Raw genomic sequence first — 15,895 nt, 5'->3', positions numbered from 1 at the left:
CCTGCACTTCACGTTCAGCTTTACAAGCAAGATGGAATAAACGAGTGATATTAGTATACTCCTTATACTCTAGAATCGTATGAATCTCTCTATTTAATCCACCCATAAAACGTGCAAGCATAGCTTCATTCTCCTCAATAATACCACATCTAATCATGCCAGTTTGTAATTCCTGATAATATTCTTCTACAGAATTTTTTCCCTGTCTTAAGCGCTGCAATTTTTGAAGTAATTCATGTTGATAATATGGTGGAACCCAACGAGTACGCATAGCAGTTTTCAAAGCAGCCCAAGTAGCCGGAATAGGATATAATCTACAATGCTCAGACCACCAAACACATGCAAAACTAGTGAAAGCACAAACAGCAGCAGGAACACGTCTCTCCTCGGGATATTGTAAACATGTAAATCGTTGTTCAGTTTCTAACTCCCAAGTAAGATATATATCAGGAACATATCTACCCTCAAATGGTGGAATATTCAATTTTAGTTTAGGGAGATGGTCATGATCTCGTACCTGAGGGTGAGCCCTACCATTGCCATTATTTGCATGTGGACGACCTGGTGGTTGCTGTGCTGTTGGTGGCACGTAGTTCTGATTTTGATCAACCTCATCCTCATAATCTCCCACATAAGCATCCTCCTCCACATCAGCAGTAGGAGCCACAGAAGTAGCAACAGCAGCACCAACAGTTTGGCCAGGTGCAAGAGGGAGACGGCTCGCTCGGCGGAGGGCTGTTTCACGATGTGTAGGTAATCGTCGTTGTTGTTGTAGAGGTGCGTTAGGTGCAGCCGGTGGTGGTGGTGGAAGACGCGCGAGCAATTCATTAAACCTGTTATCGAGCTTTGTTTCGAACGTCTTCTCCATGTCATCTATCTTCTCCATGGCCTCTTCAAATCTGTTTAGCACATCCTGCACCTGTCCATTCATCATTTCCTGAAATTTATCATGCAACTCCTGATTCGTCATGTTCTCCCAGTCAGTCTCGTCGGCTTGTGATCCTGCCATGGTTAGCAACAATAGAAAACACACAAGAATATGATCCTACAGAATACTAACAAGAGGTGGTGGTGGCGGGTGTCACAAATCCGTCAAGCAAATCTCAAATTCTTACCTGTTCTTACCCAGCAGCAGGCGGTGATCGGCAACCGTTGTAGTCAAAACTCTCAAAAGCTTGGATAGAGCGATTGCCAGGGAGAGTCAAACGCACGACGTAGAGGTATGTGGAGCTGGGAAGGCTTATAGTATGGTAGCAAAAGGGTCAGCAATAATCAATTCAGAGATGCAAAGTTGAATAAACGCTCCACGATGGTACTGTGCTGGTCCTAGGCTAGACCGTGCTAGAGACGCGAGCCTAGAACACTAACAAAATCACGGCGCTGCACGTAAATAAGGGAAAAGCACACTCTGGAACTTTTTTTCGCTTTTTTTTGCGCTCCTCTTTTTTGTTGCGCTCCTCTTTTTTTTTGCGAAAAATTACTATAATGGCGAGTGTCTCAAAACTCTTCCCTCGTCAAACTGATAGGATGGGCACGAAATTTTTTTTTTCACTTTTTTTTTGGAAATCAGGGCAGCGACGACGAAAGAGTGCGACAAAAAATCACTATGATGGCACGTGGCTCAAAAGACTCAGAAAAGCCTAAAAATAGGATAGGGAAAAAATATTTTTGCCCGTGAAAATTTTGGCCTAAAAACTGCCCGGGGGTCTCCAGACTTTTTTTTTCCGAGACCTACGCAGGCAATGAAACACGAATCGGAATTGAGATTGATCTCAAGAACAAACCTAATATGAGAAGAACTCGGATTGGTGGTGGATATATGGTTGTGGTATATGGCAGCGGTGGTGGTATATGGTAGCGGTGGTGGTATATGGATAGAGATTGATGGTGGTATATGGATACGGATTGGTAGTGGTATATGGATAAGGATTCAGAGCGGTGGCGGATAAGCAAAAGTGGTAGATGGGCGATGATGATGGTGCGGCGGCGGCGTGACAACTTATGACCAGAACTCGAAACTCTAAAAGACTAGACTCTAAGACCAGCAACTTGACACGACGATGCAACCGCAAATTCAACAAAGCAAAAACCCTAAAAAGATTATGCAAAGGCTCAGATTGGTTCGGATATGATGAACTAACCCTAATTTTTTTGTGTGGCTTTTTCGTGGAATGTAGGTATGAAGAACAGACTCGATCTAATCTACGAAAAACTGTAAAATCTCACCGAGCAACCTGGAAATCTGATACCACTTGATAGAGGCAAAGGTGTCCCGATGTTTCGATGAGATGGTGGCTATCGTTTTCTGTGGGAGTCGACCTTGACGATCCGACTACGAACGTGCGAGACGTCGCGCCTTAGCAATCGCTAAACCAACTTCCGAGGGGTTATTGACCACGCCGGAGCACGATCAACCTGACCACGAGGGCCTGTTTCCTGCGAGCAAACGAAGAACAAGCAAGAAACTGAGATTGCAATCTGGATATTGCGAATATAAGATGAAAGCTTTATTGATCAAGGTGGGGTTCTGTGACGTCTTGGTCTGGTCCTTGGACACAAACGAAGTACGCGAAGTTGCAGCTATGGCAAACTTTTCATCTAAACAAAACCCCAAAGTCTAAACGATGCCCTAAGGGCTGTATATATGGAGGAAGAGAGGGGAATTTCGTGGCCCTTGAGGGTGGGGTCCGAAACCAACCCTAACTCTTGTTTCCCCACACATACGGACTCTAAAAATAGCCTATACTTAAGTATTTCGAAATTACATGGGCCTGGCCCATTAATAAGGTGACGCAGCACCTAGAATAGCCTATGGACGAATATTATGAAGTGGCATCTTGTATATTTCGTCCATGGCTTCATGCACTCCTTATGGCGGCTTCAAAGTCCTGAAATCATCACTTGTAACTCCGTTCTTGATCCCCTTGCGCATGCCATCAACTTCATGCGTGTTCTTGCTCCAATGTTCATCCTTCTTCAAGCTAGGCCCTTCATTTGAAAGCAAAACAAATGTATCCAATTTAGGCAGCATCATAATCTCATGAACATTAGAATCATTACCAAGAAACGAAAGTACCTGGTAATTTAATTGGCGTGCGCGAGCTCTAGTAATTGGTCCAGTATATGTAACAGTAGGGGCTGTGGGTGTAACAATGGTATTGATGTCCTCATCACCTGAGGAGCGAAGATGTCTGTGCACGGAGCACTTCGTGAGGTTCACGTGAGGGGAGCCATGACGACCAAGGCTAGGCGAGCGCCAGCGGGCGTAGTGTACCAGTTTCCTATTTGGTGCTAAGGAGGCAAGCGCAAGTGCAGGGTCACGAGGAATCAGGCAAAGGTCTCCATATTGGTGCACCGAGACCAAGACTAGCAGGACGGCAGGACGGAGGTCATCACGGAGCCCACAGCAGCATCACCACCAGAGCCTTTGGCAGGCGAAGACCACCTTTTGTCAAGATAACTTGTACTAGTTTTCCCCCTTCAAACATGGTCGTTGTGGGATCCCTTCCCGCCTAACATTTGGGAAGAGGACCAAGGCCACTATAAATAGGACCTAACCAACACCATAGTAGAGGATCGACTCATCAAGCAGAGGGAGAGATAGAGAGGCATCAGGGATCAGATTCATTCCACCCTAACGAGCTCACTAGTTCATCGAGCCCAAGAACACCTCGCCTCCGGAGGTTTTTCATCCATTGTACTAGTTCATCCTCATCCCCTCGAGGCAATCCACCCACAAACTGGAGTAGGGTATTACACCGCAAGGTTGCCTGAACTAGTATAAACCCTCGTGTGTCTTGTTCTTTGGGTCCGTTGAGCTAGGCCGTGGAATCATTGAGTGAGCAAGCGAGGAACAGAGTGTTCTTCGTGCGTACCCCAGAGTTGGAACCTCACAAGGGTGTGTCGAAACCCGTAATCCAACAGGCGCCACTCTTTTTGTTAGCCCGGGACGGTTGCCGAGGCAGTGTGGGGAAGTGGAGACGCCCGCATTCCATCAAGCGCCACGCATCGACTTGGCTGCAGGCGATTGAAGCCCGTGGCGCTTCGCCCTTGCCCTTTGGCTTCGCCTCGAAGCCAAGCCCGAGTGCGCCTTGGGGCCGGGGCTACTGTCGGTGTTCTAGGAACTAGGGTACCCAGACTTGCCTGCCTGCAGCCCACGGCGTGGCTCCATCGACGGCCTGGTACAGATCATCTTCGGCATCGGCAAGACAAGACCCTCGCAAGGAGCCGAGCCTCGCGAGGCGGACAACACCAAGACCTCCGGATGGAGAAACCTCCCTAGGCTGGCTCCTGAGGAGCGGAGATTCCTATGCAAGCACCCATCTCATGAGGTTTGGGTGACACAAGCCATGACGCCCAAGGCCAGGCGAGCGCCACGGGCACAGAGCAGCAGGTTTCCTCTTTGGTGCTAAAGAGGCAAGCGCAGGCACGGAGTCCCTAGGAATCGGCCAAAGGTTTCCATTCCCATGCAACGAGACCAAGACCGCCAGGACGGCAGGACGGATGTCATCGCCGAGCTCACCACGGGGTCACAAGCAGAAGCTTTGCAGGCGAAGACCACCTTTCGTCAGGATAAGATGTACTACTTGTCCCCCTTCAAAATTGGCCACTATGGGATCCCTTTCCACCTTCGTTCGGAGGAAGAGAACCAAGGCCACTATAAATATAGCTTAGCTACCACCATAGGAGGGGATCGGGGATCTGAACCCCAAACCCTCACTAGCTCGCACCCACACAAGAACAGGCCTCCTAAGGTTGTTCTTCCTCTATACCAGATCATACTCAGCCCCTCGTGAGGTTAATCCACCCAAGCAGGAGTAGGGTCTTACACCGCAAGGTGGCACGAAAAAGTTATAAAGTGGTATCAGTTTTCAGGTTGCTCGGTGAGAATTTCCAGTTTTCCTAGATTAGATTTATTTTCTTACCTATTGTCCAAGAAAAAGCCACAAAAAAGAGTTAGATCTATTCATCCTTGGTCCAAGCCAGTCTGAGCCTTTGCAATTTTCTTTTCATTGCTTGCATAGTTGAATTATCGGTTGCATCGTCGTGTCGAGTTGCTGGTCTTAGTGTCTAGTTCGTTTAGAGTTTCGAGTTCTGTTCACATTAGTCACGCCACCGCTGCATCATTATCTCTTCCGCTGTCCACCACCCATCCATCAATTTCCACCACGTACTACCCACCATTCACTGTCATAATAATAGTTGAGATCATTCACATCTTCACTTGATCCAATCTGCATCTTATCTAGTTTGTTTTGGAAAGAGGGAGAAAAAAAGAGAGAGAAAAACGAGAGAAAAAAAAGAGAAAAAAAAGTCAGAGAAAAAAAGGAGAGAAAGAAAAAAAAGAGTGAGGAAAAAAAAGAGAAAAAAAAACAAAATTCGGATCTTTTTAGACTCAATCTCGTAGTTGATTTCGGATTGGAATCTGTTTTGTGCACTGTTCAGTAAAACAGCTTGGCTGTTGTTTCACATCATTATATTTACTGCCGTTGTGATCTTCACTTATATCTTGCTGTCCAGAGCTACTTAGTATCCTTCATTGATGCTGGTTGTGCTACGACGTGACCTCATTAGTGTTCTAGGCTCGCGTCTCTAGTTCGGTCTAGCCTAGGACCAGCACAGTACCGTCGTTGAGCGTTTATTCAACATTGCATCTCTGAATTGATTATTGCTAATCTTTTGCTACCATATATAGCCAACCCAGCTCCACATATTTCTACACCGTGTATACGCACGTTCCCCTGGCAATCGCTTTACACAATCTTCGGAGTTATTTGACACCGCTGGTTGCCAGTCACCACCTGCCGCATGGTAAGAACTTGTAAGATATTGATATTTGCTTTACTGTGAGCACTTTACAACCACATCCTAGTAGTTCATAGGAACATTATTCTCGAATTTTGGTTCTTGTTTCTACTAATCATGACAGGTTCCAGAGATAGAAGTTCTTGGACGACGGACACATCTTCACCATCACGAGAGTTGGGACAACACACACAAGCATATGGTCAGGTTATCTCTTTACCATCATTTGAGGGTAGATTTAATCCTGCTATTTATCTAGCTTGGGAGCTTGAAGTAGAACAAGTTTTTAGTCACCATGATTTTTCTGAACTTGAGAGAGTACGAGCTACCATTAGAGCATTTACTGGTTTTGCTTCTGTTTGGTGGAGTGTACATTGTAAGAAAAACATTGATAACCAACCCACAACTTGGAAAGTTTTGAAAGCTGTAATAAGATAACAATTTTTTCCTCCTTACTATCATCATGAATTGCTTCGCAAATTTGAACAATTTAAACAAGGCAACAACACTGTTCATGCTTACTACCAAGAGTTCAAATCTTATATGCATCATTGTGACATAGAAGAATCTGAGAATGATACAATGAATAGATTTTTTGGTGGTTTGAACCATGATATTCAGGCAAGATTTCAGTATATTCCTCGTTGCATTACTGGTATGTATGTCCGTGCTTGTACCTTTGAGAGACAGATACAGGAGGATGCATTAGGTGACTACAACAACTACTATTCCAGTTCATGCTCACCACCGCCGGTGGGTTCCTCCATCATTGCACCTCAGATTACGAGCGCGGCGTCATCTCAAGGGTATGGTACATTGTCAACGTCCGCACCTACATCAGCTACATCTTTGCCACAAGGTAACAGTAAAGATATTGATGATATAACTTCACATGAGAAAGATGCATGCCTAGTTAACTTGAATGCGTCATGTATTGAGTTACCTGTTGATTTGAGCACACCACCTATTTTAGAGACTCTTGTTACTGTCATGAATGCGTCATGTGATCAAACAACTGAAATATCAACAATTTTGAGTGCACCCATTGAATTAACTGTTGATGCAAAAGAACCAATGTTTAATCATTTTGATATGACCTCTAATCTTGATGATGATTCTGTGTCCAATGACTTATTGCATGTTTGCTTATTTAAGCATGTTGTAGCATGTAAATTTGATGCAAGTAAGGTTTATTCATCGAAGTTAGGATGGTTTAATGATGAACATTGCCAATCTTTTGAAGAGAATAAGAGCTTCACTTATATGTGCAAACTGAGTTCCAATATTTTCATGCCTTCTACTTCCTGTGATAATTTTTTGGCTTTAGATTTTATGCACAATGAAATTTACTCATGTATACATGTGACATATGTGCAAAAATCAAGGGAAGTTAAAATGGATGACATATACATATACAACATGTACACCTTGTCTCTTTTGTTAGCCACATTTCAGATTAAGCAATGCCGAGGACGGCTTTGTTTTTAAAAAGGGGAGGATGATGAGGAAATGACTACCTTGGATACGACCAAAAATATTGCATACATGCATATTTGTCAGGTGATTTCTAATGCAAACTATTCATTAATCTATTTATGTTATCCAGAACAAAAATACTTCACACATTTTTGTGTTTTGTCTAATTGCAGGTGTATGGGACATTTGTACAATCCACATATGAAGACAAGGGAAAAGGAGAAGTTTAGGTTGTGTTCAAAAAGTCCTCTCACGTCACTTTTGGGCCAAGAGAAGATAGAGTCCAAGTCTCTCACGTTCTGGATTCAGATTCGGACTGCACAGACATACCTGACTCAAAACGCCAACAACTTTTTCATACGGACTCCGAATTGGGTGATTCTTCTTTTTTTGGAAACTAGATTTCGTGCTCTTTCCAACCCAATTGGATTCACCTTCAAATTCGTCCGGAGCATTGAGTTACGGACGAAACAATCTGACGTTACAGCAGAATCCGAGTCAAACTACAAGCCCAAAGGTGTTGCATCACCTCCACTTGGGCCCATGGGCCTTGTACGACTTAGGGTTAGTTTTAGGCTGCCTTGGGACGTCCTCCCACCTCCTTGGCCGCCACCCCTTGCTCCTATATAAGTAGATCCATCTGGTAGCTTTTTGCTTGGGATTTGTTTAGTTAAAAGTTAGCCATTGCAACTTCGTGTACTTCGTTTGTGTCCAACGACCAGACCAAGACCGCTTCCGGATCCCCACCATTATCAATACTTCATATTTATTTGCAATATTCAGATTGCTTTATCATATTCTTGCTCGTTCTTTGATTGCTTGCAGGAATAGACCTTCGTGGTTAGGCTGACCGTGCTTCCAGCATCGTCAGTAACCTCAGGAGATTGGTTTAGCGATTGCTAAGGCGCAACGTCGTGCACGTTTGTAGTCGGATCGTCAAAGTCGTCTCCACCAAATCGATAGTTATCATCTCACCGAAAGATCGGGACCCTCGCCTTTATCAAACCTGGATAAACTGCCGTGTCTCTTTCCTTTCCTGTTCATCGAGCTAGGCTGTGAGGACGATGAATTGGCCAGCTGGAGAGGTTGAGTTCTTCACACATGCCCCAGAGTTCAAACCTTTCTTGGGTCTGTGGAGACCTGAATCCGACAACATGGTGTTTGAGAGTAGTCCTAGCTATGCCGAGGTCTTGGAACAAGTGATGAAAGATTATAATTGGATGGACCCAAATGATATCATTGAGTTGGAGGGAAGGCATAATGTGGGTTTTGGAATGCACATCCATAGGAAGAATATGTGTGTGTGTCGGGGGTGTCGTGCGACATATGCCAAAAGATGGCTTATCATGGTGGGGGGAGTAATACGGCGCCAGTGCCTGGAAATGGGATAAGGCATCGATAGGTACGCCGACGCATCTTACCCAGGTTCGGGGCTCTCCTAGGAGATAACACCCCTAGTCCTGCTCTACGGGGTTTCCGCATGATCACTATCTCAACAAATAGCTACAAGCGTGCTCCTTGCGCTGTTTGGCTGGAGGAGGAAGGAGGGCAAGGCTAGCTCTACTCCTCTCTCTATGTGTGTGTGCTACCTAAGAAGCTGAACCCTTTGCATGGGTGCCTGGGGGGTTTATATAGGCCTATCCCCAGGGGCACAATGATAATCCAGCTCGGTGTAGGACCAAGCCGTCAGTGTCTCTGGTGGCCGGCTTCTCCGCCGGCTACTGGGGCCCGCCGCCTGGTGGGTCCCGCCGGCTGTCTCGTACTTGGCCGATAGGCCGGGCCCGCCGTTTGCGGGTTGTGCCGGCTGCATAGTACTGTGGCAGTGCCATAGATGATGTGTGCTTTGCCGGGGGAGCATGGCTACAGTTCCACCCCCTGGCGGGCGTTCATTGTAGCCATTCCCCATCTCTTCTGATTAATGGCGCACAGACTTTGAGGGAGGGGAAGGGCCGCTTTCTAGGAGTCGGCCTCTCCCTCGCCGACTGGTCAGGGCCAGCCGCCGTCTGGCCTCTCACGGACAGGTAGGGCCCACCACCTGCGGGCCATACCGACAGCCCGTCTTGGGGGCGCCGCACCCTAGGTCGTAGGTGATGTCACGGGCTGCGTGGCAACAGTGTCGCGACGGGCAGGGGGTGCCTTCTTGGTACGGGGCACTGTGGCCACATTCCGCCCTAGATTCAAGGGTGGTAGGTTGTACTGTACCCACGCCCCATCTTGTCGTCGTAAAGGCATGCTAACTTTGAGGGAACGATGGGCCGACTGCCCAGAACCGGCCTCCTTGGAGGCCGCCTGCTAGGAATCGGCCCACCTCACGGCCGCCCTCTAGGCTTCGCCGCCTTCCAGGAGCCTTCCGTTTAGACCAGCCGGCCCCAGAAGGGGGATGCTTAACTTTGATGCTTTGACGGGCGCAGCTAGCCCCGATGTCTTGGAATACCAAGGGGGGCCGATGTGGCTACCGTGGTCCTTTACTCTGATAGTAGTCCCCGAAGCTGGTGGGGTGTCATGGCTGAAGGGGCGAGAGCCCCAGCAGCTTCCTACTCCGAGTGGCCTGAAAGTCTTGCTTCATCCGTCTTCTTAAGTACCGACAGTTAGGAGCCGACCGTATTCGAGCAGGCCGCCTGGTGAATTTGAAATGTTTGCGATGAACCGGGCGGCTCGCAAGCTGGATGGTTGGCCTGCCACCCGTTGCTTGCCCGCCACGTGGCGCCAGTAAGCCGGGCCAGCCTTCCAACCCACGCGCGCGATGGGGCGCTGCCGCAAGCCGGGGCCCGCCACTATAGGGCCTCGGCACTCGTGCGGATCCGCTGCGGCCGAGGCAAGTGGTTGGGCTCCCGTGGTAGTTAGCACGCACCTCTATTGGCGCAGCAATTGTGGGATCATGGGGGGAGTGGGTGCAGTTAATCCCACGCCCCCCCCATTTACACGCCTCCTCGGCTCCACCGCCTGGGGCTATAAGCAGGGGGGAGGGGGCGGCAGACGCACGCGCGCCCCCCTCTCCCTTCTCCTTTCTTCTTCTTCTCACTGCTGCCGCAGCACTCCCGTCTCTCGCTGAAGTGCTGCCGCAGCCCATCGTCACCGAGCTTATCCTCCCCGCAGCATTGCTACTCCGCCGTGGGCTCACGTGTTCGTCGCCGTGCCGTGCATCCGTCGGGCTCAAGTTCTCATGGCGCGCGAACGGGCCGGCGCCTAGGAAGGCTCCAACGTCCATGAGGATCACCTCGCTTTCCTCCGCCAGACGCGGCAGCTACCTGGCGAGAACTATGTACGGGTACGCGCTCCGCTCGAGACGGAGATCTCGCCGACGCGGGAGGACGGCGAATGCATCGTCTTCCGATCGCGTTTCCTTCGCGGCCTTGGCCTGCCGGCAAGCAGCTTCTTCCGCTCGTTCCTCCAATTCTATCGACTCTAGTCACACCACCTCACACCGAACATGATGGTGCTATTGTCCGCCTTCGTTACACTCTGCGAGGGTTACCCCGGTGTTCTCCTCACTCTCGAGCTCTGGGGGGGAGTTCTTCTACACCATGCTCGGCACCGCCGCCAAGGAGGCGGCTCAGTGCGGAGCCTTCATCGCGGTGCGACATTCGGGCGCCGAGAACAGCTTCTCGGCTATCAGCTTGACACAGTCGGTCAAGCTGTGGCAAAAATCTTATTTCTATGTCAAGGATGTCCACCCGACACTGGACTTTGTCAATCTGCCGACTGGCCCCGCACCAATTGGACATTCCGACTGAAGACGCTATCGGCCGCCTCCTCCGCCGCCCTCGCCCGGCTTAAGGTGATGACGGAGTCAGAGGGCCTCAAGGCCTTGGACCTGGTGACCGCCTTCGTGGTGCGTTGAGTGCTCCCTCTTCAATCCCGACCTCACATGATCAGCCGAATGAGCATGTCGGATCACAGGTTTCGGCAAAACCCTTAAGGTTCGAACACTGGGGTGCGCGCGAAGATCTCTCCCTACCGATCCACGTCCTAGCTCCGCTAAGATCTCAAGGGATAACTTGACAAACTCGCAACAAAAAGGACACAAGATTTATACTAATTCGGGCCACCATTGTGGTGTAATACCCTACTCTAGTGTGGTGTGGTGGATTGCCTCTTGGGCTAAGGATCAACAGTGCAATGGGAAGAACAGCCTCCTGAGGAGAGGTGTTCTTGTGCTTGGTGGACTTGTGGTTGTTCGGATCGATCTCCCTAGCTACGGTGGTGGCTAGTCCAATTTATAGAGGCCCTGGTCCTCTCCCCAAATATTGAGCGGGAAGGGAGCCAACAATGGCCAATTTGAAAGGGGACAGCTAGTACAGCCTGTCCTGACGAAAGCAGTCTTCGCCTGCAAAACGCTCTGGTGGCGACGCCGTCCTGGGCTCCACGGTGACCTCCGTCTTGCCGTCCTTCTGGTTTTAGTCTTGATGCACTGATATGGAAACCTTTGCTTGACGCTTCGGTACTCCGTGCCTGCGCCTGCTTCCTTAGCACCGAAGAGGAAACAAGGACACTGTGCACACTGGCGCACGCCTGGCCTTGGTCGTCATGGTCCACGTCACTAGAACCTCGCGAGGTTTGCCTGGACTTGAACTCTCTGCCCCTCGCGAGCCAGGGTTGTGAGGCCGCTCCTGAGGAGGTCTTGTGTCGTCCGCCTCACGAGGCTTGGCCCCTCGCGAGGGTCTTGAGTCCTTGCTAGTGAAGATGGGTCGTATGGGCCCGCTCGCAGAGCCACGCCGTGGGCCGCAGGTAGGCAAGTCTGGGGACCCCCGTTCCCAGAATGCCGACAGTAGCCCCCGGGCCCAAGGCACGCTCGGGCTTGGCTTCAAGGCGAAACCAAAGGGGCAAGCACGGAGCACCGCGGGCCCCAATAGCATGCGGCCTTGGTCGACGCATGGTGGTTGATTGGACGTGGGCGTCTCCGCTTCCCCACGCTGCCTCGGCAACTGCCCGACTTGACAAGTCCCTGCTGCACGCAAGGAAAAACCATCATCATTACCTTAGATCATGGAGGTTGGCGGTTGGCCTACCCTTGGCTATAAATGGGAGGGGGCGGAGCCCCCGTTTCCCATCTCTTCCCATGCTGCTTGCTTCTTGCTCTTTGCTCCATCGCCAGTTAAAACACCAATGGCGCTGTCGAAGAGGTTTTCCGCCTCGGAGAAAGGGAAGGCCCCTCGCGAGGGGCCCGGCTCTCCGGCACCCAAGCGTGGACGCGGTCGTCCCCGTAAGCACCCTGCGACCCCCGTCGCGGGCCCGCGCAGCCGTGGCAGTGCCGCTTCGCGTGGCAGGGGCCGCTCCGGTCGCGGCGGATCTGTCGATGAAGGGAGACATGCCGTGGTCGCGCGGCCTCCCTGGTCGCGCTTCCACTCGGCGGAGGTGCTGCTGGAGTTCGTCATATGGTTGGAGAACCCGGCCGGCAACTGGCTTCAGCTCCCGCGTTTCTTCGCCGATGAGCTACCAGCCTCTGGTCCAGGCGGGCTCTGGCTGCAGGCGGATGGCTGCTGCAGCAGGGCTTCCTGGGTCATGGTCGAGGTCTCCATTGCAGGCAACATAGCCCTTGCCCGCGGCTCGTAGACGTTTGCCCGCGTGCGCAGCCTGGGCAGGCGGTGCACCCTCCACTTCAAGTATGACGGTGACGCGACCCTCTACGTGAGGGTGTTTGGGGAAGATGGTCGCCGTGTAGGGTGCTGCCCCGAGGTCAACGACGGCGAGGAGCTGATCGGCCTTAGCGATGGTCGTGATGAGGATGAGGGCGAACCCGCCCTTAGGGCCGACCACATCCCGTCCAGCTACGGCGGCTCTTCCTCCAGCGACAGCCCCAGCAGTGGCGGTTATGACCAGCCGCCACGCTCGCTTTGAGTGTCGCAGTGGGTCGTCTCGTCATCGCGCCTCCGTGAAGCACGAGGAGGGGTCCGGCTGAGCTCAGGACGGCACCGGGAGCCTACTCCCGTGAACCGTTGTAGGGGCAGACGCCGCTTTTATTTTGTTTTTCCTTTCCTTCCTGCATCAAAAAGAAACCAGAATGAGCCCCAGAGGGGCGTGTATCGAACTATGATCTCAATCACTATGCTATGTTTGTTGCTCCTGTACTGTGTCGCAACTTTCGACGTTTTGCATAGGGATAACTTAGCTTGACTTGTTCGGAGTAGCCTCCTCCTCATGAGGAGCTTGCTTGCTTGCCGGTGCCTGTCGAGGCTTCCTTGACCTGATAGGCGCTTAGGAACTGCAAAAAATTCATCAAGAGGTTTATCGTTCTCCCGAGGCTTGGTCGCGGGCACTGCTGGCCTTGACCCAGCGCTTCATATCGCGATACCCGAGGGGCACGGATTGAGAGAGAGAGGTGCACCAGCTTGTGGGCTCGAACGAGGGTACCTCGCGAAAAACAGAAGAAGGAAGCTCACGAAGGTACATGTTCAGCCCCCTTGCGAGGAACGCGCGAGAGAGTATAGGTCGACCAAAGAAATGAAGGCAGAACCAGAGGCAGAAAGCGAAAGGGCGAGACCAGCAAGAGACACCAGAAAGCAAATTTCAATTAAAGAGGGGCAAGCCAACTTCGGAAAGCAAATGAAAAGCCGCGTCCGGCACCTAGTCTAGTCTTCGATGTCTTCTCACCAGCGCGGAGCTAAGTGGTGCCACTAAGACATGGGAGGGAGCCCCTGAGGCCCAAGGGCGGCACTCCTGAGACTCCGGGGCGTGTACAGCCCCACTCGTTATTACGTGAGAGTGTCACGGGCGGCGATCTTCACAGGCGCTGAGCCTTCTTCATAGACGCTGGGCCTTTCTTCACAGGTGTCGGGCCTTCTTCACAGGCGCTGGGCCTTTCTTCAGGGGTAGAACTTCCGGAGGTGCTGAATGTTCCAGGCGTTCTGGATGGGTACCCCGTCCTGTGTCTCCAGGCGCGCGGCGCCAAGCCTGGAGACATGGACGACCTTGGACGGGCCCTCCCACATGGGTGAAAGCTTATGCAGCCCTTCCCTGGAGAGGACCCGCCTCAGGACGAGGTCACCGACCTTGAGCGTCCTGGAGCGGACGCTGCGAGATTGGTACCACCGCAGCGCCTGCTGCTATCTTCTCGCCCATAGTGCTGCTTCGCGGCGACGTTTCTCCCCCAGCACGAGGTCCATCCCCCGCCTGGTGTCCTGATGTGTTTCATCAAACGCCAGGGCCCGTGCGGAGTGATGCCTGACCTCATGAGGGAGGACTGCTTCCGCTCCGTAGACGAGGAAGAACGGGGTCTCGCCCGTCGGCTTGGTGGCAGTGGTGCGGATGGACCACAGCACAGACTAAAGCTCATCGTGCCAGCCCCTGCCGCAGGCCTCGAGCTTCTTCTTGAAGGTCCTGGTCTTGAGGCCCCTCAGGACCTCCGCGTTGGCACGTTCGGCCTGGCCATTGCTCCTGGGGTGTGCTACCGAAGCGTAACAGATCTGCATTCCAAGGTTAGCACAATATGACTTGAAGAGATTACTAGTGAACTGCGAGCCATTATCGGTGATGATGCGGTTGGGGACCCCAAAACGGCTCACGAGGCCCTTGATGAACTTGACCGCAGAGCCAGTTGGGATGGTGCGGACGGCTTCAACCTCCGCCCACTTAGTGAACTTGTCAATGGCGACGTAGAGGTATTGATAGCCCCCAGGCGCCCGAGGGAACGGGCCCAGGATATCTAGCCCCCACACTGTAAACGGCCACGAGAGTGGAATGGTCTGGAGGCCCTGAGTTGGCTGATGGATCTGCTTGGCGTGGAATTGGCAGGCCTCGCAGGACTTCACCAGCTCAGCTGCGTCATTGAGTGCCGTAGGCCAGTAGAATCCGCTGTGGAATGCCTTGCCAACGAGGGTTCGCGATAATGAATGGTGCCCGTAGTCCCCGCCGTGTATGTCGGCTATCAGCTCTTTCCCCTGCTCCCTGGAGATACAGCGCAGTGAAACGTCATTTGGACGCTTCCTGTATAACTCATCGTCCCGGATGAAGTATGTTGTGGCCTGCCGGGCCACGCGCTCCGTGTCCTCCTCCTTCACCGGCAACATCCCTTGCATCAGGTATTCCTTGAATTCCTTGGTCCAGCATCCCTCGTGGGGCTCGAGCACCAAGAGTAGGCGCGCTCCCGAGGTCGGGCCATAGGCCGGGGCTCCTGTGGCAGGCGGCTGTGGGAGTTCCTCCCGAGGCTGAGCTGTTCTTGAAAGTGGTGGCATTGCTGATGGCTTGAAGAGACGCTCCTCGAGGACTCCAGGCTCCTGGGGCTGTTGCTTGGATGCTCTTCTGGCGATGTTATCAGCTTCCTTATTGGTGCCATGGGGCATGTGCTGCAACTCCAGGCCCAGGAATTGTTTCTCCATCTTGTGCACCTCCGCGAGGTATGCTTCCATGTGTTCGTCCCTTGGCTCGTATACCTTGTTGGAGAAGTTGACGAGGAGCTGCGAGTCGCCCCTGATGGTGAGACGCTTTACCCCCAGTGCCACTGCAGCCTTCAGGCCGGCTATGAGGCCTTCGTATTCTGCAATGTTGTTGGAGACCTTCTCGCCCTGCTGGAAGCAGAGCTGCACAGCGTAGTAGAGCTTGTCCTGAGTGGGCGAGATGAGTACTACTCCAGCCCCCACGCCCTGGCGTGTGAAGGCACCATCGAAATACATGACCC

At 51.7% G+C, this 15,895-nt stretch overlaps 1 protein-coding gene across 1 annotated transcript; it reads right to left on the bottom strand.

Annotated features, from left to right (window-relative positions):
• Window positions 1-13,201: 13,201 nt before the first annotated feature.
• Window positions 13,202-15,626, bottom strand: LOC147975575 (uncharacterized). The gene is made up of 2 exons (XM_087520492.1): window positions 15,084-15,626; window positions 13,202-13,261 (listed from the first exon to the last, which is right to left on the bottom strand). The coding sequence occupies exons 1-2, from the start codon at window positions 15,624-15,626 to the stop codon at window positions 13,202-13,204; spliced, it is 603 nt and encodes a 200-aa protein (XP_087376618.1).
• Window positions 15,627-15,895: the final 269 nt, after the last annotated feature.

This window comes from Triticum urartu, chromosome 4A, assembly GCF_056163025.1.
Source record: "Triticum urartu cultivar PI428250 chromosome 4A, HENAU_Tu73, whole genome shotgun sequence".
Taxonomy (NCBI): Eukaryota; Viridiplantae; Streptophyta; class Magnoliopsida; order Poales; family Poaceae; genus Triticum; species Triticum urartu.
This window is presented reverse-complemented; position numbering and strand designations above follow the sequence as displayed.